This window comes from Ochotona curzoniae, unplaced genomic scaffold (assembly GCF_017591425.1).
Source record: "Ochotona curzoniae isolate NIBS_2020 unplaced genomic scaffold, NIBS_Ocur_1.0 contig_43, whole genome shotgun sequence".
NCBI classification, from domain to species: Eukaryota; Metazoa; Chordata; class Mammalia; order Lagomorpha; family Ochotonidae; genus Ochotona; species Ochotona curzoniae.
Window position 1 is genome coordinate 39,262,510 of NW_024466218.1, and position 19,600 is coordinate 39,282,109.

The 19,600-nt window shown below is 62.4% G+C and overlaps 1 protein-coding gene across 2 annotated transcripts; it reads left to right on the forward strand.

Moving 5' to 3' along the window:
• The first annotated feature begins 4,644 nt into the window (after positions 1 to 4,644).
• SALL3 (spalt like transcription factor 3) lies at positions 4,645 to 18,748 on the forward strand. Of its 2 annotated transcripts, XM_040984775.1 has the most exons (4): positions 4,645 to 4,726; positions 14,286 to 17,171; positions 17,388 to 17,725; positions 18,317 to 18,748. In XM_040984775.1, the coding sequence occupies exons 1-4, from the start codon at positions 4,645 to 4,647 to the stop codon at positions 18,746 to 18,748; spliced, it is 3,738 nt and encodes a 1,245-aa protein (XP_040840709.1). The 2 variants fall into 2 exon arrangements, with proteins under 2 accessions (XP_040840709.1, XP_040840708.1); XM_040984774.1 differs by having other exon boundaries at positions 14,286 to 17,725.
• Positions 18,749 to 19,600: the final 852 nt, after the last annotated feature.

Genomic DNA, 19,600 nt, shown 5'->3' on the forward strand with positions numbered 1-19,600 from the left:
CCGGGTGACATTCGGCTCCCCCACCCCCGCCGCGCCTTCCCCTTTTCATCTTGGGCGAATAAAGATCAGCCAGAAGATTACGGGCGGCGTCTTCGGGCGGCGTCGCTGTCTATTCCGCACGCTTTGTGATGATATTGATGATGATGATGGTCAAGTGGACAGTTTGATTTTTGTGTTTGGAGCTAGTTATAAAGAATCAATATTATATCAAGGGGTAACTTTCGTGATAAAGGACTTTAACCACTCCAGCTATTCATCATAAGTCTGTAGCAAGCAGATAGGTCAAAAGAAATTATATTGCACTAAACAGGGAGTCTTCTTATCTCTCACCCACCAGGGGAATAAGGGACAAGCGGATCGATACGGTAGCCGCTGTATACTTCTTGCAATTATCAATAGCTGATTTTGCCTTTGGAGGCCTGCATCTATTAATGCAAGCTAATAACAATCGTTCGAGCCTCCCCTTCGGCGCACGGGGCCAAGTTTGCAGTCGTTGGCGCTGTTGGCGGAACCGTAGGCGGCAAGGCGTGTGCTGGGGAATGGGGGTGGGGGTAGCCAGAACAGCCCCCGCAGCGCGCCGGCCGCCCAGCCCTGTCTGCCCTGGACAGTGCGCTGGGCAGCCTGGGAGACCCGGCGGGGGCAGACGACGCCCCCTCCGGCTGCGTTCAGGGTTCTACCACGCGCGGGAGTGGCGCAGCGAGGGCAGGGTGGCTGGGCCGCACCCCGGGCCATCTCAGCTGGAAGCCGGGTTGTGTGACGGAACAGGAGGGCTGCGTGGGAGAATGGTCTCGTGGAGCAGGCTTTTTCCAAAGCCCTTGCGAGCCATTTTCGGGGGGTGGGGTGCGTGTTTTCTAACCTTTCCCAGCCCGGAGGAGGCGAGCAACATCTTTATAAGAGTCGCTTGGCATGCTGTCGGCGTCGGGCTGTGGGACCCCAAGCACAGATTTCCGGCTGATGGAAACATTTATCACCGTGACTGCGGCGGAGTGGCAGGTGGTGGCATCAATTACCTCTGCTTACCAATAATAATATTAGTATGGTAATATCTCTGCTCAACTGAGAACCAATTAGCGGTCACTTGTCACGGCGCAGAGGACACAAAAACCGGGCTGGACTTAACCCCCAGGACCTGGGGCGAAAGTTAGGGCTGGGGGAGAAAGAAGGCAGAGGGGGAAGCAGAGAAGAAAGCCTGGAAAGGCTGCAGGGAGTAAAGAAGGGAAGGGGAAGGGGTAGCCCTCACTTTCAGGTGGTCTCCCCGCGGCTGGGGACTGGCACGCACTGCACAGAGTCCCGTGCGCTCCTCCAGCACCTGGAGCCAGGTACTGCCAGCGCACGCCGTCCTAGAACCCGCTGGCACTTCCTCGTGTCCAATCTCCCTGGCAGAGGAGCTTTCTGCTAGATCCGAATGAATGATACAAATTAAATCAAACACCTAATTACATGTTCCACTAATGTAAAACATACAGTATCAATCTGTAAATAATATGATTAGGCAGGCAAAATAACAACATGTCGCCTTGGAAGATGAAAACGGCCCGCGAGGGAAGACAATGCACAAACGGGAGTCAATTCCCGGGGCCTGGGCAACTTCTGTCAATGTGGAGGCGCCTAGGTACCGCGGGACTCGGACTGGCACGGGTCACGTGGCGACGGGGCGAGCGCCGCCTTCCCGCGCCCACAGGTCCGGGCGGACGAGCCCACGGCCCGCGTCCTCTGTCCGAAGTTTTTTCCTTCCCGGCTTACCCGAGTTGCGGGTGCTCAGGTAGAAAAGCACGCGGGAAGCCGGGAGGTAGCACGCCCTTTGGGTTCCCCCTGGATTTCATAAAAAGCAGCCACTCCCGCCACGTCCGTTCTCTGAAGGGTGCGCATCTCGGCAGCAGGGCCGAGGGGTGAGAGCTCCGGCTGGGCTAGCCCAGGCCTAGCTATGCCTCTGACTTAGAGCCCCAATGCTGTCCGCACTCGGGGAGATGCGGGTCCACACCGGGGACCAGAGCACGTGCGCGAGGCTGAGACAGAGCCGCTAGGGCCGGAGTGTGGTCCCCCGAGTCCTGCACTCCTGCCCAACGGCTTCCACGCAGCGCCCAGCGGAGCCCGCGGGTCCTTGCTCCTCGTCCCGGCGACACGGACCCCGCGGCACCTCCACTGCTTGCTTTTTGTACACATGCATGGCCGCGGTGTCAGACTCGCCTTCATTGGAGGGTCTTCAGAGACCCTCCCTTGGCCACACCTCGTAGAAAACGCAGAGCAAGGCGTCGGAAACCGAAGGGTTCGGGCAGAGCTCCCCCGCTCCCCCCCACCCCCCACCCCGCCTGCAGCCGCAGGCCCCACGCGCCGCGGGCCGGCTGGAGGGAGGGAGCGGGAGACCCGGCCGCGGCTCGCCCAGTGACCCGGAGAGGAGCCGAGGCGGCGGGGGCCCGGCCCTAGCGAGCCCGAGGGCTGCGGACTTCCAGGCTTTAGCGCCGCGGGAGCCGCTGTTGGCTGCTGCTTTACCAAGGGCGTCGGCAAAGGAGAGCCAGCCAGGTCGCAGAGACGGTGCGCCCTTCGCCGGCAACCAGGCGCCCCTTATCTCCATCAAGTTGCAGGAGACCTTTCGGCCGAAGCGCGGCCTCTTCGCCCAAGCCCGCGTCGGCCTCGGGATGCTGCGAGGAGCTCTCTCCCCACTCCTCGGCCCCGGGCCCGAGCCCCGCCCTGCCCACCCGCCGCATCCCGCGCCGGCCGGACCGGGGGCCTGGCCCCTGAAGTGTCCGCGCGCACTGCGGCCAAGTTCACCGCGCGCCCAGGACGGACGCTCCCGCCCCGGGTCAAGCACAGAAGCGCTGGGATCTGTGCCACGCGGAGCAGCTCAAGGCTCCGCACTTTTTACTTGCCTCTTTCTTAAGAAAAAGCGCCCGCTGCCAGAAGGCGAGGCGCTACCAAAAAACAAAACAAATCTTAAGGAATTGGGCTTTTGGTGTTTGCTTGTTTGTTTTTACGGAAGTGGCGAAGGGACTGTCCGGAGGCGAGCCAAGCATTGCGCCTCTGTCCTCCGGGGGCTCCGAGCGCCTTTCCTGCAGCCGCCGCGGGGCCTGCGTAGGATTTGCAGAGAGGCGCGCGGGAGGCCGGCGCGGGGCCCGAGTCTTCCGGAGGGCAGACCCCGCCGCCCCGCAGGAGGGAGGTTTCGCGGCCCACTGGTCACCGCGGGCCATCTGCGCCGGAGCCCCGCACCAGACGGCGCCGCTCCCGAGGACGTACAGTAGACATTTAGGAAGTGATTGGCGGCGGCGAGGCCCGGGTCGCATCCTGGCGGCCGCTCGGGGACCGGTAACACGCGCGGACGCGTGTGTGCCGCTGCGGGTGGAAGGACGCGCGGAGCCGCGCACGCGCGCCGCGTCCTCCGCCGGAGTGTGCGGGGTTGCACGGGATGCGCGCGACTCCCGCACCTGCCCTGCCCCCGCCCCACGTCACCCTCGGAACCCCAACACTGCGCGGGCATCGCGCGGGACTTTGGTGTGGACTCAGAACTTTGCCGCGCTCGCCGCCCGCTCCGACGACGCCCGCCGCGAAGGGGAGCTGCGGGAGGGGACCCCGCAGACCCCGGCGTCCCCTCCCTTCCCCGCAGCGAAGCGGCAGCCGGCGGGCGGGCGTGCGCGCGCGGGGCCCCCCGCAGCCCTGGCGGCGGCGGCGGCGGGCGGGGCTGGCGCTCCGAGTCGGTGGGGCCCGGGGGGCGGGGAGCGCGGGGAGGGGCGGGTGGGGGCGGGGAGGGGGAGCCCGGGGGAGGGGAGGAGCCGCGCGGCCCGCGCCGCTTCCGAACCGGAAAGTTGATCTCGCCGAAGTCCCGCCAGCTCGGCGTGGCGCACTCCGCTCCGCTCCGGCCGCGAGCCTCCGAGCCCGGCAGGCCGCCGGGCCGGCCCGCGCCAGAAACCCGGAGCCCGGAGAGGAGATCCGGGGCGCGCGGGCCCCTGAGCCCGATCCGGCCCGCCGGCCGAGCCGCGCCGCGAGCCGCCCAGGAGCGCCGGCGGCCGCTCGCCCCGCGCGCCCGGGGCTCGGGAGGCGCGGCGGCCGGGCGGCCCGGGCGAGACAAAGGCGCCGGGCCGGAGCCCTGCCCGCGGCCGCTCGCTCCGGGAGGGGCCGGCGGCGGCAGGAGGGGGCGGCGCGGGGCGCGGGCGGCGGCGCAGACGCTCTATAAAGGGGCGAGCCCCGCGCGCCGGCGGAGAGGGCGCCGCGCGCACGCCGCAAAGTTTGCCGCCTGCGCCGCGCCGAGGGGCGCCCGCCGCCGAAGCCGCACCTGGCTGCCGAGGAGCGCGGGCGGCGGAGAGGGCGGCGGGGCCCGCGATGCGAGGCGGCGCCCGGCAGCGCGCGCCCGGGTCCCGCAGGCGCCGCGGCCCCTCCTCGCCGGCGCGGCCGCTAATTGCGAGCGCGGCCTCATTTGCATAGGCCGCCCGAGTCCGCTGGAGGCCGGCCAATCGGCGCGGCCCTCGGCTAATGGCCATGCATTATTCACCAGCCTAATTGCTCAGCCCCATGCGCGGCCCGCGCAGCCGCCGCCGCCGCCCCGCGCCCCGCGCCCCGCGCCCGCCCGGCCGCCCCGCGCCCGCCCCGCGCCAGCCCCGCCGGCCGCCCCGCTGATGCCGCTGCCCCGCGCGGGGTCCCAGCGCCGCTAGCAGCATGTCTCGGCGCAAGCAGGCCAAGCCCCAGCACCTCAAGTCGGACGAGGAGCTGCCGCCGCCGGACGGGGCTCCAGAGCAAGGTAAGGGCCGGGGCGCCCGCGCGGGCAGGGGCGCGGGAGGCTGCGCGCGTCGCCGCGGGGGAGCAAGCGCCCGGGGCCCCGGGGACGAGTGTCCGCGCCGCGCGGGACCGGCCGCGCCGCCGTGGGGACCTGGAGCCGCTGCCGGGCGCGCGCGGCCGCGGGAGGAGTTGGGGCCAAGTAAAGTTGGCTCGGCTGCGTGCGAGTCGGGGAGCTGCGCGCCGAGGCGCCGCGCTCCAAGTGGGCTTTGAGGCGGCGGATGGGGCCGGAGGGGTCGGGGTGAGCGCCGCCGCATTGCACAACGCCCTGGCCCGGCCCTGAGCGCCCGGCTCTGCGGCCGACCCCGGCGCCCTCAGGACCCCGCTGCACAGGGGCCGAGCTTAAGGCCGAGCGCCCGGGGACGCGGCCGGGATGCTGCGCCGGCCCAGCTTTGTTTGGCTCCGCGCGCCCTGGGCGCCCGGGGCGGTGCCCGGCCCGAGCCGGCCCGGGGCCCGAGCGGCCTCCTGCCCGACCCCGATGGCCGCGGTCCCTCGAGCCGCCAGCAGGCCGTCCGGCAGACTCCCTTTCCGCGCGCCGTGGCAGCACGTTGACAAACCGGCGAGCGCGGAGCAAAAGTCTCCTGGCCTCTTCCTAATGGCCGACCTGGGAATTGGGAGGGAGTGGGCACGGCTTTGGCGTTGGGTTGCCTTCCGGCTAGTTCGGGGTCTTTGGGTAGTGACCGTTGTTTGTTTACTTTTGAGAGGGTTTCAAGGTTTTTCTTAGGCCTTTCCCCTGCTTTTTCGATACACCGAAATCGGGTGCCCGCGGCTCCTCCGAGCGGTGCCGCGGGTAGGAACCCCCTCCGGGACACGTCGGAGCGCGAGGGGCAGGCGCCGCCCGCGTTAGACCCCGAAGACGGCCTGGGGTAGCGGCCGCGCCTCCGGGCGCCCCTCAAGCGCCCCGGCGAGATCCCCGGAACACGCTCGCCCTGCCCCTGCTCGTCCCTGGGAGACAATGGCACGGCCGGGTTGCGGGGTGCTGGAAGCCCGCGAGCGGTTCCGAGGCACGCGCCGCGGGAGTTGGCGCAGCGCGAAAACGAAAGTTTGGGCACCGCGCGCGGCAGGGCCGAGGTGGGCCGAGCGGGGCGGCGGCCGGGGGCGGCGAGCGGTGCCCGACGCGGGTCCGGCGGCCCGAGGAGAGCGCGGCACGCTGGAAAGAAACGCCTGCATATGGTGGGTGGATTAGGGAGAAAGAATCTTTTTGTCATGGAAATGGAGTTTTTTTGTTTTGTTTACTTCATCACATAGAATTTCTCACACTTGGTTTGTTTTGTATCGCCCTCAATGACTACATGATCAAATGAATGGATTTATTTCTGCCGAATGAGAAAGACAGTCTCCAGTTCAAAAGAGGACATTGCATCCCAGCGAGGAATGCGAGAGCCGTATTCTTGTGGCTCCTGAATGGCTCCAAATCGGCTTTCACAGCCGCCCCGAAACGCAACAATGTCAATACGGCTCGGCTTTGTGGGCCCTTATCGAAAAGTGCAACGTCTTCTTCCAAGAAGGCGTATTTTAATTAAGCGAGCAAAACCCCCGGCGTGGCGCGCCGAGCGCGGCTCTGCGTTTTTCCTTCCGCCTTCCCAGTGAGAGCCTGGTGAACTTGGGGCGCGCGGGGGGAGTGCGCAGGGGCGCCGGGCGCGTTCCCCCACCCCCTACTCCTCCCTGCCTGCTGCCTGCATTGGTTTAGCCATGCAGCAGGCTGCCTAATTTTATTTTTAAAATGTTTCCTCCTCATGGGATCAGTCTTGTTTTTTTCCTCGTCCAGCGAACCGTGTTTTTTCACAGTCGATGGGAGACTGACGGAGTTCTGCAACAGGCCACAGGCGGCCTGGCTCGAGTGTGCGTCCACAGCGGCACAGCTCTTCCTGGATGAGTGGAGAGGCGACTGGGTGGGTGGGGGGGTTTGTGTTTTTTGTGAAGTGGCCCTCAGGCTGGGTGCTGCTGAGGGAGACGGTGGCCAAGAACAACAGATCACCCACCCCTACCCTGGCCGGTGTCCTCCCCGCGGTTAGTCCGTGAGACCCACGGCGGTCAGGTCTGGCGCGAGGCCGTCTGTAAGCTAAGTGCGCTTGGTGCACACCCCTGTGTGTCGCTGGGGCAGCGGGTCCATCCATCAGGGAGAGTGAAGGCTGTGGGCTGCCCCTGCAAACCGGCCCAGGCGTGCCGCGTCCCACTCCGACAAGGACCCAGGACCTATAATGACAACACAGAAACGTAGCTGGGGGTTGCCTCACCGCTCCAGGAGTGAATGCCATGGCCAGTGCACAACAAGAAAAAGTAACGAGGATTTTTATGAAGTTCTGAACTTACCGTTCTGCCAGAATTTTGAGTTTCCTCCCAACGGAACTCTCCTTTTAAAAATATTTGCATGCTATTTCGTTCTGACATTAGTGTAAGTGCAGTGCAGCTGGGGGTCCAGTTACATGTATGCCTCTGATAACAATATTTTGGACCTAAAAAAACCTTAAAGCTTGCTGTGAGGGAACAGTGCGCGACCCTCCTGAGCGCTAGGAGATGCACCGTGGCCTTATTAAATGGTTATCTAAGCAAGTCCTCCCTGTCTCAGGAAATCTGCATTTAAAGAGGAGCAAAAGGATATTATAATTTAAAACAATTCACCCATCCTGTGTTCTGTTGGCACTACATGCAGCAAAGTTGTCATTTTCTGCCCGTTTACAGTACTTGGCTATCTCAGAAGCCCTTTTAAATGTGGTGAGCGTGTGATTGAAGAATGTACCAGTGGAATTCACAGGCTGTGTTTAAATTCAGGGGAGGAGGCCACCCGCGCTCCGCGAAGAGGGCTTTTGCTTTTATCTGTGTATGCATGGCTTGCTCTCGGCGGCTCTCGGGCCACACTCCACGTGAACAATTCAGCATACCAAAAGAAACAATAGCACAAGCCACTTCCCACAACACAGAGGAGAGGTAAAGAGAAAAGGGGGGACTCGCAAACATTCTTTTTAAAATAATATTTAAAACTTACTTTAAAATGCACCTTGGGCCCAGTACCCCAGCGTGCCGGTCCACGGCTCGTGCTCGGTCCCCTGCCTCGGACTTGGCCAGCACCACCAGCCTCGCCCGCCTTCGGTGGAGCCAGCAAGGTACCGAGTCACAGCAGGAATTACTTAGCAAGCTGATTGTTTTCTGTGTATTAGACACAGGCAGTAGTGGGTCGGGTTTCATTTTCAGCCGTAGTGTGTAAGTGGCTTCCGCTGCACCTCCAGGTAGCTGGAAGGTGGGTGCGTTCCCTCTGAGGGTGCTGCAGGGGACACCCGGTTGTAGTCAGCGCCACCAGCCCTGGGAACCCAGCATTTACATGTAAATATTGGCGAGGCTTTCTTCCGAGTGGCGGAGGATCTTTTTAACTGCTAATGAGGTTACTCACCATCTTAATACTGCAGGATCATTTCCAAAAGCATGTTATTTTTTTTTTAACGGTGTGCTAGCTAGGTTTTTTGGGGGAGAAGGGATGTCTTGCTAACTGCTTACTCTTTTTCTGCGTGAATTTTTGACCAGTTGCCAGGTTGAGGTTAGGGCGTCTTGGAGCCAGCCCCTGCGGAGACGTGAGCTGGTGCGCGGCTGGGGGCAGCTTTGTCTGCAGGCCATGCCTGAGCTCCACGCTACACAGAATTGAGCGTCCACGAAACCTATGTAAGACCAGAGGCTTTTGTAGCACCTTCAACTTTCTAGAAAGTTCTGCCTTCGGTTGTTCTCTGAGAATTTCACTCAGCTTAAAACATAGTTACCTATGCAAAGTGGTTTCCCATAAAATGTGTGGACCAGAATGCACAGGCGCTGCCCGAGCCGGAGGTTTGGACCAGTTTCCTCAACGGGCACAATTCCCCATGGGGCATGCCGTGGTCAGGCTGCAGCCTGTCCCGCACCGGCCTGCGTCCACAGCCGGCTCAGCCACAAAGGGTGGGGCTCGCAGTGCGCTGGGAGCCTCGCATGCTGACCATGGCCACCGGCTCTGGTGCTGACCCAGAGCAGCGGGCCCCATGTTCACTGAGCTGCCCGGCTCATCAGATTCCCACGGAGGCCCGTGCAAGTGTTCGTACTTCTCAGAGAGCGAGGGAAGGCTGCCTTCCTTTGTATGGCCTTTGCATCTTGAGCTGTATAATGAACCCCGCAGGCCCCAGGTACCTTGTCCTTCTTCTCCAAGGTGACCTTAGCCTGCCACCCCCACCCTTCCCCCCACTGCCCGCACAATCCCTGGGCACCCAGGGCAGTGGCACTCCTCCCCGTGGCTTTCTGGCATGTGTGTGAACTTCCCCACGGAGACCAGCTGTGCCTGACAAACCCTAGAGGGGCTTGCCCACGATGGGAGCCAGCAATTGCCATCCCAGCCCCTGGGCTGCCCGCTTCTGGGTGTAGCATGGCTCCCAGCCGCCCCGGGGCCGATGGGCTGTGTGGGACCAGGGCCTTGCAGGTATACACAGGTTGACTTTTTAATTCACGTGCATGGTAGACTTGGAGAGCAGCTAGTCACGGAATTCCACCTGGGCAAGCTCACACGTCTTCCGAATGCAGACCATCACTGCAGCCTAGCCGGAAGTGACCACGGCACCTTGTCCAGGCTGGAAGCAGGGCCCGTCGTGTGGGTGTCTGTGGAGAGGCGAGTGAGTCTGGACTCCGTCTCCCCATGCCTACAGCCAGGCTGGGCACGCACCCGGGAAGGAAGCAGTGTCCCCGCCCTCCGCACAGAGGAAAGGCCGCGAGTGCTTAAACGGAAGGCGGCCGCGCCTGTGCCACAGGTGGTCCTTAACCAGTTTGAGTGGTGGGCCGCTGAGTGGGGAGTGTGTGGGCCAGCCCAGCGCTGAGCGCGAGTGCCCTCCACCGTCCAGCTCCGAGCTCGCAGGCTCTGAGGGCTGCTGAGGGACCAGGGATTTTTCTCTTGCGTCTGGAATTTCTTGTACATTGTTAAACACAGTAGGGGTCTCTATTTGTCTCCCCCTGTTTCACAGCTTGCGCTCACTATGTGATAATTCATCCTTCTTTATGGGATTCAGAGCTATCATAAGGAGTTAAAAAGAATTAATTTGCAAGAAAATAAGTGTCTCCTCTGACCGATTTAGAAAACCTATTAAAAAAATGCTTTCTGGATTTCTGAGAGATGGGAAAAGAGGGTACCTATGGTCCCCGTCAGCTGGGGAAGTTAACCAACCCTCAGGCTGCTGGAAACGACCCCTTTGTCGACTTCCATGACTTAAAAGTGAAGTCCAGTGCACTGAGCTTTGAGATGGAGAGTGGAGGCCCTAAGACTCGGCCTGCCTGTGTGCGGGACTCAGGATGGCTGTGTGCGGGACTCGCCTGTGAGGCTTGCCTGTGCGCGGGACTCGCCTGTGAGGCAGCTGTGTGCGGGACTCGCCTGTGAGGATGGCTGTGTGCGGGACTCGCCTGTGAGGATGGCTGTGTGCGGGACTCGCCTGTGAGGATGGCTGTGTGCGGGACTCGCCTGTGAGGATGGCTGTGTGCGGGACTCGCCTGTGAGGATGGCTGTGTGCGGGACTCGCCTGTGAGGATGGCTGTGTGCGGGACTCGCCTGTGAGGCGGCTGTGTGCGTGGGACTCGCCTGTGAGGATGGCTGTGTGCGGGACTCGCCTGTGAGGATGGCTGTGTGCGGGACTCGCCTGTGAGGATGGCTGTGTGCGGGACTCGCCTGTGAGGATGGCTGTGTGCGGGACTCGCCTGTGAGGATGGCTGTGTGCGGGACTCGCCTGTGAGGCGGCTGTGTGCATGGGACTCGCCTGTGAGGATGGCTGTGTGCGGGGCTCGCCTGTGAGGATGGCTGTGTGCGTGGGACTCGCCTGTGAGGATGGCTGTGTGCGGGACTCGCCTGTGAGGATGGCTGTGTGCGGGACTCGCCTGTGAGGATGGCTGTGTGCGGGACTCGCCTGTGAGGATGGCTGTGTGCGGGACTCGCCTGTGAGGATGGCTGTGTGTGGGACTCACCTGTGAGGATGGCTGTGTGTGGGACTCACCTGTGAGGCGGCTGTGTGTGGGACTCGCCTGTGAGGATGGCTGTGTGCGGGACTCACCTGTGAGGATGGCTGTGTGCGGGACTCGCCTGTGAGGATGGCTGTGTGCGTGGGACTCACCTGTGAGGCGGCTGTGTGCGGGACTCACCTGTGAGGCAGCTGTGTGCGGGACTCACCTGTGAGGCGGCTGTGTGCGTGGGACTCACCTGTGAGGCGGCTGTGTGCGGGACTCACCTGTGAGGCGGCTGTGTGTAGGGACAGAGCGAGGAACGCCTGAGAGCTGCAGCTTGCCCAACAAGGTGTGTCTGAGGAGCCTCTCCTGTGGCTAACCTGGCATCTTGTGAATGACATACCGCCCCATCCACCCAGAGCTGAACCGGGGATCTGAAGGGGGGCTCTCACTGACTCACTGAGGACGGTCCGGAGGAACGGCTGTATGGAAGAGGACCAAGCTGCCATCAGCTGCTGTCCTCTTTCTGGAAGCTTCCTCTGCAGGCCTTGGCCACTCTCTTGGACCCAGACCCTGTGGAGTGCTCACTCAGGAGCCGAGGGAGGGTTTCGAGGGGCTGGCTGTGTGGGGGCCTCTAGGGCAGGTAGCACACAGGGCCTGGAGACTGCTGGGGGCGCCTGACGTCAGCCAGGTCGCTTCCTGTCACCTCGACGGGCATTCCTGCTGACCAGCAGGGCAGGGTGGGCCCGTGCCGCGTCCTGGTGCGTCGGTAGGCATATTTCTTGCCTAGTCTTCGTAACATAACCTGCTGTGCTGAGTCCTGGCCTGTTTTATTTACAGGTTCAAGTAGCTCAGTTGTTGAAGAGTCAGCGTGCAAAAAAACAATTAACTCTGACTTGAACCGTGGTGTCTGCAGTGCTCTGATTCTCCTCTTAAAGAGACACAGGAAGGTGCACATCTCTCAGACTCACTCCCTGTCCTGAGGGGGACTGCTGCAGACCTGCACTTGAACAGATGGTTGAATCACTTCAATCTGACCCCGCATCGACGCCTCGAACAGGCAGCGCAGGGCTCGGTTCAGACTCCCCCGCGTGGGTCTTCCTGTGCTAGAAGCTGTCGAGGTAGGGGCTGGTGCAAAGGCTGTGCGTCAGGCTGCCAGGAAAGCCAGGCTCCCTGACGGACTGTCCAGCACGGCCTCCCGGGTCCACTGTGCCCCGCGGAGGCAGCGAGCCTGTCGGGCCCTCAGCCGGCCTATTAGGTTCAAGCAGTGTTCACTGTGTCGGGGCAGCCTTTGTAACCTTGCCATTCTGTTGGTGGTCTAGCTCTCCCAGCCTGTGGGCCCCTGTGAGCGGCGGGGTAGCTTCCCTACTGACAGTGTGACCTTGAAGGTGGCTGTCGTGGTGTTATCCACTGTCTCTGAACCCTAACAACAGCAGCCGCTGACAGTCATTCTAACCTGCTCGTGCGTTCGGCAGTGGAACTGGGGGTCTTTTCCCTTGTGGCTGAGGTTGCTCTGGGAGCCGAGGATGAAGCTTGGCTGCCTCGCCAAGTTCCTTGAGGACTCGGAATGCTGGGGTGCCCTTTGGACCCAGTTTCCTTCTTGGACTCTGAAGAAGCCTCAGTGGAGGTTTTGTGTGGTCATTGCCTTGACGTAATTATGCTTGGGGGTCACCGGAAGCTGAGCAATTTGCATTATTTGGCAACAAGGGCCTAAGTCTGCACATGAAAAATCGGCTGTGACTTAGTAGACCTGCCGATGGGAGAAAAATGAACCGGCCGCGCTCGGAGCGTTTGGGAAAAACCTGAGGATGTGAACATGCGGTGCTTTAACTCCAGCAGAAGCATGCTTTGTGTAAAGACACAAGCGGTGTTCCCGCAGCACAGAGCGCGCACACCCAGCACAGTCGGTGGTGATCCGGCTGTTGGAACAGCTCTGCCACCGCAGCCCCCACGGCATGTAAACAGTGGGCAATACGGCTGCCCGGTGACATCTGGGGGAAGTGGGAAGTGGAAGCAGTGCTGCTGGTCAGAGTTCAGTGGCCCCAAAGCAGCACTGTTGGGGTCCCAGCTGGAAATGCGGGGAGTGTTCTGAGCCGCTGCTGTTGTGCGAGGGGCACCGGTGCTGCTTACGGCCGCATGGGTGGGCTTCGGCAGGGAGGACGGGGAGCATTTCCACTATTGAAAAGCAGTTTGGTGCCACAGATTTTCAGCATGTTTCTGCTCCCGACAAAGCCCTGGCTGCTGAGCAGTGTTTAGGCTCTTGTTTGTTTTGTGGGGTTGTTTCTTGGGTCCCCATTCCAGCAGCAGCTTCAAAACTGCACCTCACCAGTATTGAACTCTTGGAGGACTCTGCCCACTCCTCTGCCACTGCAGCGCCCTCAGTCCCGTCCTGAGGCTGCCCGCTCCGGCCTGGCCCCTGGATGCTGAGCTGACTAGCGGTGTGGCGGCTGCAGGCTCGGTTGGCTCTCGGCTTCCACAGCGCAGCCAGCTGAGCTCAGGCTCACTGCACACTGCTGTTCAGCAGGGGCAGACAACCCTGGAGGGCTGCCTCGCGGGGGCCCTGCCTGGCCCCCAGACACCATCTGCTTCTCCGTGAAGCTTTTGAAGATCGGGGCCCTCGCGACCTCTGTGGCAGATACCTTTCCCAGCCACCCCCAGGAAGTGCTGTGAAGGACTCCGGCCAACCTGTGTGCAGGGCTGTGCTCCAGAGGCTTCCGAGCACACGTGGGTGAGATCGTGGCAGACTGGTGGCCGTTGCCCTGGGGTTTGGGTTGCCCCCAACCGCCACTCCGAGGAGGCCGTGGTCTGTCCGGAGCCCCCGCTGCCTGAAACCCAGGGCTGGACGTGCTGATTTCTTGTTCTGCTCAGGGCTTCAGTCAGTGAGTGTGTGTGTCTGGCTGGATGAGGCTTCTGTGGGCCGGCAGGGTGGGGCGTGTGTGTCCAGTTAATGGCTCCCCGCCACACCAGCACCCAGGCGTCTCACTCACGGATTCTCTGGCAGAGCAAGAAGGCAGAATGTAGCTACCCAGCTCCCCCCGTCCATCCTGATCCGTGAACTTGCGATGTACAGTTCCACGCCGTTCACTGACTGCTGGGTTCCACTGTCCAGTAACACCAGTGTGTCACTTTGGTTCATTTTGCTGAGAAATATTTGCACCTGACAGAGCCGATTAGTTGTATCAAACACAATTCATTGTAACCTTGGATAGGCCAGGCTTGCACTGCACAGCTAGCCCTGGGGTGTAGCCTGGCTGTGGAGGAGGTAGAGACTGGAGGGCTTGGCCAAGAGTTTCCAGGAACCGGGAGGAGGGTCCTAGTCATGCAAGGAGCAGCGCCAGGTGGGCGAGGCACAGTGGGGACGTGGCCCTGGGGTAGCCCAAGTCGGGGGGAGGGCAGGCCTTCTGGGCAGCCGGCAGGGTCGCTTAAGAGGGTTTGAGAGCATCAGAAATCAATGGCGTCTATGGGATTTCATTAAGCAGTAGGGTCCACAATCGACAGGGCCTCATCATTTGATAGATTGAACTAAAGAAATGATGAGCCAGGTTGAGTGGGCTGTGGACCACTGGCGCTCACGCCTTCTCTCGCTCTTGCAGCCGCTGCGGGGGCCAGTGCCGCGGACGGGGACAGCGGGGATGAGAGCCGCAGTGGCAGTGAGGACAGCAACGTGTGTGCCAAGTGCTGTGCTGCCTTCTTCAAGTGGGCCGACTTTCTGGCACACAGGAAGGCCTGCACACAGAACCCACTTGTGCTCATTGTGGACGAAGATGAGCCCGCCCCAGCCTCTGATGATGGCCCTGAGCCTTCGCCCGCCAGTTCGCCCAGCGAGCGCACCGACAGCGAGGGAGCCGCCGAGGAGGGCACCGCCGCTGCTGCCACAGAGGGCACCGAGGGCACAGAGGGTGGCGACGTGAAGGCCGCTGAGAAGACAGACGAGCCCATGGATGCAGCACCCTCTGGGGACCGCAGCTTCCCAGTCTCCAGCACGCCCAAGGTACCTCTGGTGCAGGCCCCTGAGCAGGCATCCACAGCCACCTATGGCATCCCCAGCACAAACGTGACCCTGGAGACCCTGCTGAGCACCAAGGTGGCTGTGGCACAGTTTTCGCAGGGGGCTCGTGCAGCAGGTGGTGCGGGTACGGGCGTGGGTGCTGCGGCCATCCCCATGATCTTGGAGCAGCTCGTGGCCCTGCAGCAGCAACAGATACACCAGCTGCAGCTCATAGAGCAGATCCGCAGCCAGGTGGCCCTGATGCACCGCCAGCCCCCAAGGCCCGCACTGAACCCCACGGTGGCTGCGGCTGCCCCGACCCACGGGGCGCCCTCGTCCACCCCGGGGCCTAGCCCGCTGCAGGGGCTGGCGCCAACCCCAGCCGTGCAGCTCGCAGCCGCCTCAGGCCCTGCTCCCGTGGGTGCGCCCTCTGCCTTCGAGGGTACTACACACCTGCAGCAGCCTGCAGCCCCTGCCGGGGCCCCCGCTGTGCCAGCCGAGTCCAGCGCACCCTCCACCTCCGGCCCCACGCCGGCCTCGGCTGGATCCACAGCGTCTAGCGCCTCACAGCCGCAGAACACCTGCACACCGCTTGGTCCTGGGCCCCTCGTGGGTGCTGCATCCCTGCCCAGTGCACTTCTACCTCAGTCCTCTTCCAGCAGTGTCATCTTCCCCAACCCACTGGTCAGCATCGCGGCCACCGCCAATGCCCTGGACCCGCTTTCGGCACTCCTGAAGCACCACAAGGGCAAGCCACCCAACGTGTCTGTGTTCGAGCCCAAGGCCAGTGCCGAGGACCCCTTCTTCAAGCACAAGTGCCGCTTCTGCGCCAAGGTCTTCGGCAGTGACAGCGCTCTGCAGATCCACCTGCGCTCGCACACGGGCGAGCGGCCCTTCAAGTGCAACATCTGCGGGAACCGCTTCTCCACCAAAGGCAACCTCAAGGTGCACTTCCAGCGGCACAAGGAGAAGTACCCACACATCCAGATGAACCCCTACCCCGTGCCCGAGTACCTCGACAATGTGCCCACCTGCTCGGGCATCCCCTATGGCATGTCATTGCCCCCTGAGAAACCCGTGACCACCTGGCTGGACAGCAAGCCTGTGCTGCCCACCGTGCCCACCTCTGTGGGGCTGCAGCTCCCGCCCACAGTCCCTGGCACCCACAGCTTTGCCGAGTCCCCCAGTGTCACCCCTGGCAGCCGCTCCCCACAGCGGCCCTCCCCAGCCTCCAGTGAGTGCACCTCCCTGTCCCCTGGGCTGAGTCACGCCGAAGTGGGCATCCCCACGACGACCACGGTGGCGGCGGCCACTGAGTCCCCCCAGCCGCTCCTCAGTGGGACTTCTCTAAGCAAGAATGAGCCAACCAGCCTGGGCTTGCCCGGCCCTGGCGCCAGGGCAGGAGACCCTGCAGCAGCCGGCACAGACGGGGTCGGCAGCGGTGCGTCCTGCAGCCTGGGCAGCCCAGGCCTCCCCCCTGTGGCCGAGCAGTTCAAGGCACAGTTCCCCTTCGGGGGCCTGCTGGACTCCATGCAGACGTCGGAGACCTCCAAACTGCAGCAGCTGGTGGAGAACATTGACAAGAAGATGACCGACCCCAACCAGTGCGTCATCTGCCACCGCGTGCTGAGCTGTCAGAGTGCACTGAAGATGCACTACCGGACGCACACAGGCGAGCGGCCTTTCAAGTGCAAGATCTGTGGCCGCGCCTTCACCACCAAGGGCAACCTCAAGACCCACTTCGGGGTGCACCGGGCCAAGCCGCCACTGCGAGTGCAGCACTCGTGCCCCATCTGCCAGAAGAAGTTCACCAATGCCGTGGTGCTGCAGCAGCACATTCGCATGCACATGGGCGGCCAGATCCCCAACACGCCGCCGCCCGACGGCCTGCAGGACGCCATGGACGCCGAGCTGGCCGCAGGGGCCCTGAGCAGCTACGACGACGACATGGACGACAACTCCATGGAGGAGGACGCTGAGCTCAAGGAGGCGGCCGCCGGCGATGCGGCCAAGCCGCTGCTGGGCCTCGCGGGCTCCTGCCCACCCTCACCGCCCTCCGTCATCTCCAGCATCGCTGCCCTGGAGAACCAGATGAAGATGATGGACTCTGTCATGAGTTGCCCACCGCTGGCCGGCCTGAAGGCTGCGGAGAACGGCTCCGGGGACAGCGACCGGCTGAGCAACGACTCCTCCTCCTCGGCCGTGGGTGACCTGGAGAGCCCGGCGCCGTCCGAGTCCTCATCCTCCCGGGCGCCGTCCCCGACCCACAGCCACGGCGAGAGTTTCCGCTCCAAGTCCCCCGGCCTCTGCAGCCAGGAGGAGCCGCAGGACATCCCGCTCAAGACAGAGCGGCCAGACAGCCCCCCGCCCCCGCTGCCTCCTATGCCCACCCCCGGGAATGGCGGCGCCCTGGACCTGACCGGCCCCCCGGGCCGGCCGGCCATCAAGGAGGAGCCCCCCTTCAGCCTGCTGTTCCTGAGCCGCGAGCGGGGTAAGTGTGCCGGCGCGGTGTGCGGGATCTGTGGCAAGCCCTTTGCTTGCAAGAGTGCGTTGGAAATCCACCACCGCAGCCACACAAAGGAGCGCCCGTTCGTCTGCGCCGTCTGCAGGCGCGGGTGCTCGACCCTGGGGAACCTGAAGCAGCACTTACTGACGCACAGGTTGAGGGAGCTACCTGCTCAGGTGTGTGACCCCGACTTTGCTCTAGGTCCCAGCCAAAGTACGCCTAGCCTGGTCGCCAGCGCCACACCCGCCATGATCAAAATGGAGATGAATGGCCACTCCAAGGCCATCCCCCTGGGTGAAGGTCCACCGCTGACCGGAGTCCAGGTCCCTGGAGGGCCCCCGACAGCTGTGAGCCCAGGCCTGACACCCATGCTCGCCCCCCCGCCACGCCGGACGCCCAAGCAGCACAATTGCCAGTCGTGCGGGAAGACCTTCTCCTCGGCCAGCGCCCTGCAGATCCATGAGCGCACGCACACTGGCGAGAAGCCCTTTGGCTGCACCATCTGCGGCCGGGCCTTCACCACCAAGGGCAACCTCAAGGTGAGGCATGTGTGTGAGTGCACATGTGTGACAGGCAGCAGGGCCTCCACCGAGGGCAGCCTCAAGGTGAGGTTTGTGTGTGTGACTGCAGTGTAATGGATGTGCGTTGCATGTGTGCACACTTAAGGTATGCACAACTCTTGTTGGGCACCGAGAAGTCAGGGCTCTGCAGAGGCACCCCTGCGTGCAGAGTGAGGACTCACCCCCTGCTGCTAAGCAGGTTTGACTCTGCCCTTAGATTTCAGCCGCTAGCCTGCTTACTGGTGACAGAGGCGAGGCTTGCCTAGAAAATTCCAGAACCCTGGGGAGGGAGGGCATTTGGGAGCAGCCTCACAGGAGTGCTGTGTTCACGTCAGCACATGTGCATCCTCACACGTTCCACAGGTGAGGGGGCCTGGGCCCCGCCCAGGGCACCACCCTCAGCCTGCCCAGGATTTGTGCCCTGGCCAAATAAGCGCCAGCTGCAGGTGGCCCCTCCTCGGGTCAGCCCCAGGACCCCATGCAGGTGGCTGGGGCAGCTGGCGTGACACAGCTAGGGCAGGGGGGGAGGGACTTGCTTACCCGTGGGTCGTGGCTCTGTGTCTCACACAGGTACACATGGGAACACACATGTGGAACAATGCCCCTGCGAGGCGCGGCCGCCGCCTGTCAGTGGAGAACCCCATGGCCCTCCTGGGCAGCGATGCCCTCAAGTTCTCTGAGATGTTTCAGAAAGACCTGGCAGCCCGAGCCATGAACGTGGACGCTAGCTTTTGGAACCAGTACGCCGCCGCCATCACCAATGGGCTGGCCATGAAGAACAACGAAATCTCCGTGATCCAGAACGGTGGCATCCCCCAGCTCCCAGTAAGTCTCGGTGGGAGCGCCATCCCCCCACTGGGCACTGTGGCCGGCAGCATGGACAAGACACGCACTGGCGGCAGCCCGCCCATGGTGAGCCTGGACAAAACGAGCCCCGAGACAGGGGCCGGCCGCCCCTTTGCGAGGCTCATTGAGGACAACAAGGAGATTGGCATAAACTAGCCGGATGCACCGTGGCTCGGTCTGTCCCTGCCGCCCCCCACAGCCCCACCCTCAGTCCGAAGCTGGAGCCCGTCGTGCCTGGGTTCTCATGGTAGAAAACGCTCCCCTGGGGAACCCTGCCAGCTCTTACGTACATTTCTGTCAAGGCCCACGGGCCGTCACGGCCGAGAGGGGGTTCCCAGGGCATAGCTGCCTGGAACGGACCTCAGTGCGCTGTTGGCACTCCCGCCTCTGCGGGGCTGAGGGCCTGCGGGCTGCGGCTGCACCTTCGTCCGTAGTATTTATAATGTTAAGATTACGCGGGTATCTGGCACTGTAATAGCTCCAGCCTGACATGAGCTTTTGTACAGCAGAATACATCTGGCTATGTCATTTTTTTTTAAGCGAGATTTGTTTTCCTATGAATAAGTGGATTTTCTCAGTGCAGGCAAACTTGTGAAGTTTCGTTGGGAAAGTTAGCATGCCTTTTGTGTGCAAGCACCTATCGGTAACAAGCTCCCCCCTTGTTTTTGGTTTTTGACTTCAGTGTCTGTAGCTGCTATGTGGACACTTGGACACTTGTTCTCGGGTGTGGTCTGTAGCCCAGTGACTGGGGGACAGTCACATGCACACGGCACCATGAGCCGCTGTGACATCTCACGTGATCAAAGCTGTACAATAAAAAGTAATGTTTGTATAATGTGGTCGCAAATTTTTAATTTATACTCTGGCACTTTTAGTCTTTTGTATTGGGGAGTTTTGTCTATAATTTGGAGACATGAGAGGATGTGACGTATTTTATAAATAGTACTTGCGTACAAGGAATGTGTGGGGAGGCCTCGCGGTTCCCTGCTTCGTGCTAGGTCAGAGGTG

Coding starts and splice junctions, on each gene's coding strand:
- SALL3 (XM_040984774.1), top strand. CDS start 4,645: ATGTCTCGGCGCAAGCAGGCCAAGCCCCAGCACCTCAAGTCGGACGAG. Junction 4,727..14,285: donor GGACGGGGCTCCAGAGCAAG/GTAAGGGCCGGG, acceptor TCGCTCTTGCAG/CCGCTGCGGGGGCCAGTGCC. Junction 17,726..18,316: donor CCACCAAGGGCAACCTCAAG/GTGAGGCATGTG, acceptor TGTCTCACACAG/GTACACATGGGAACACACAT.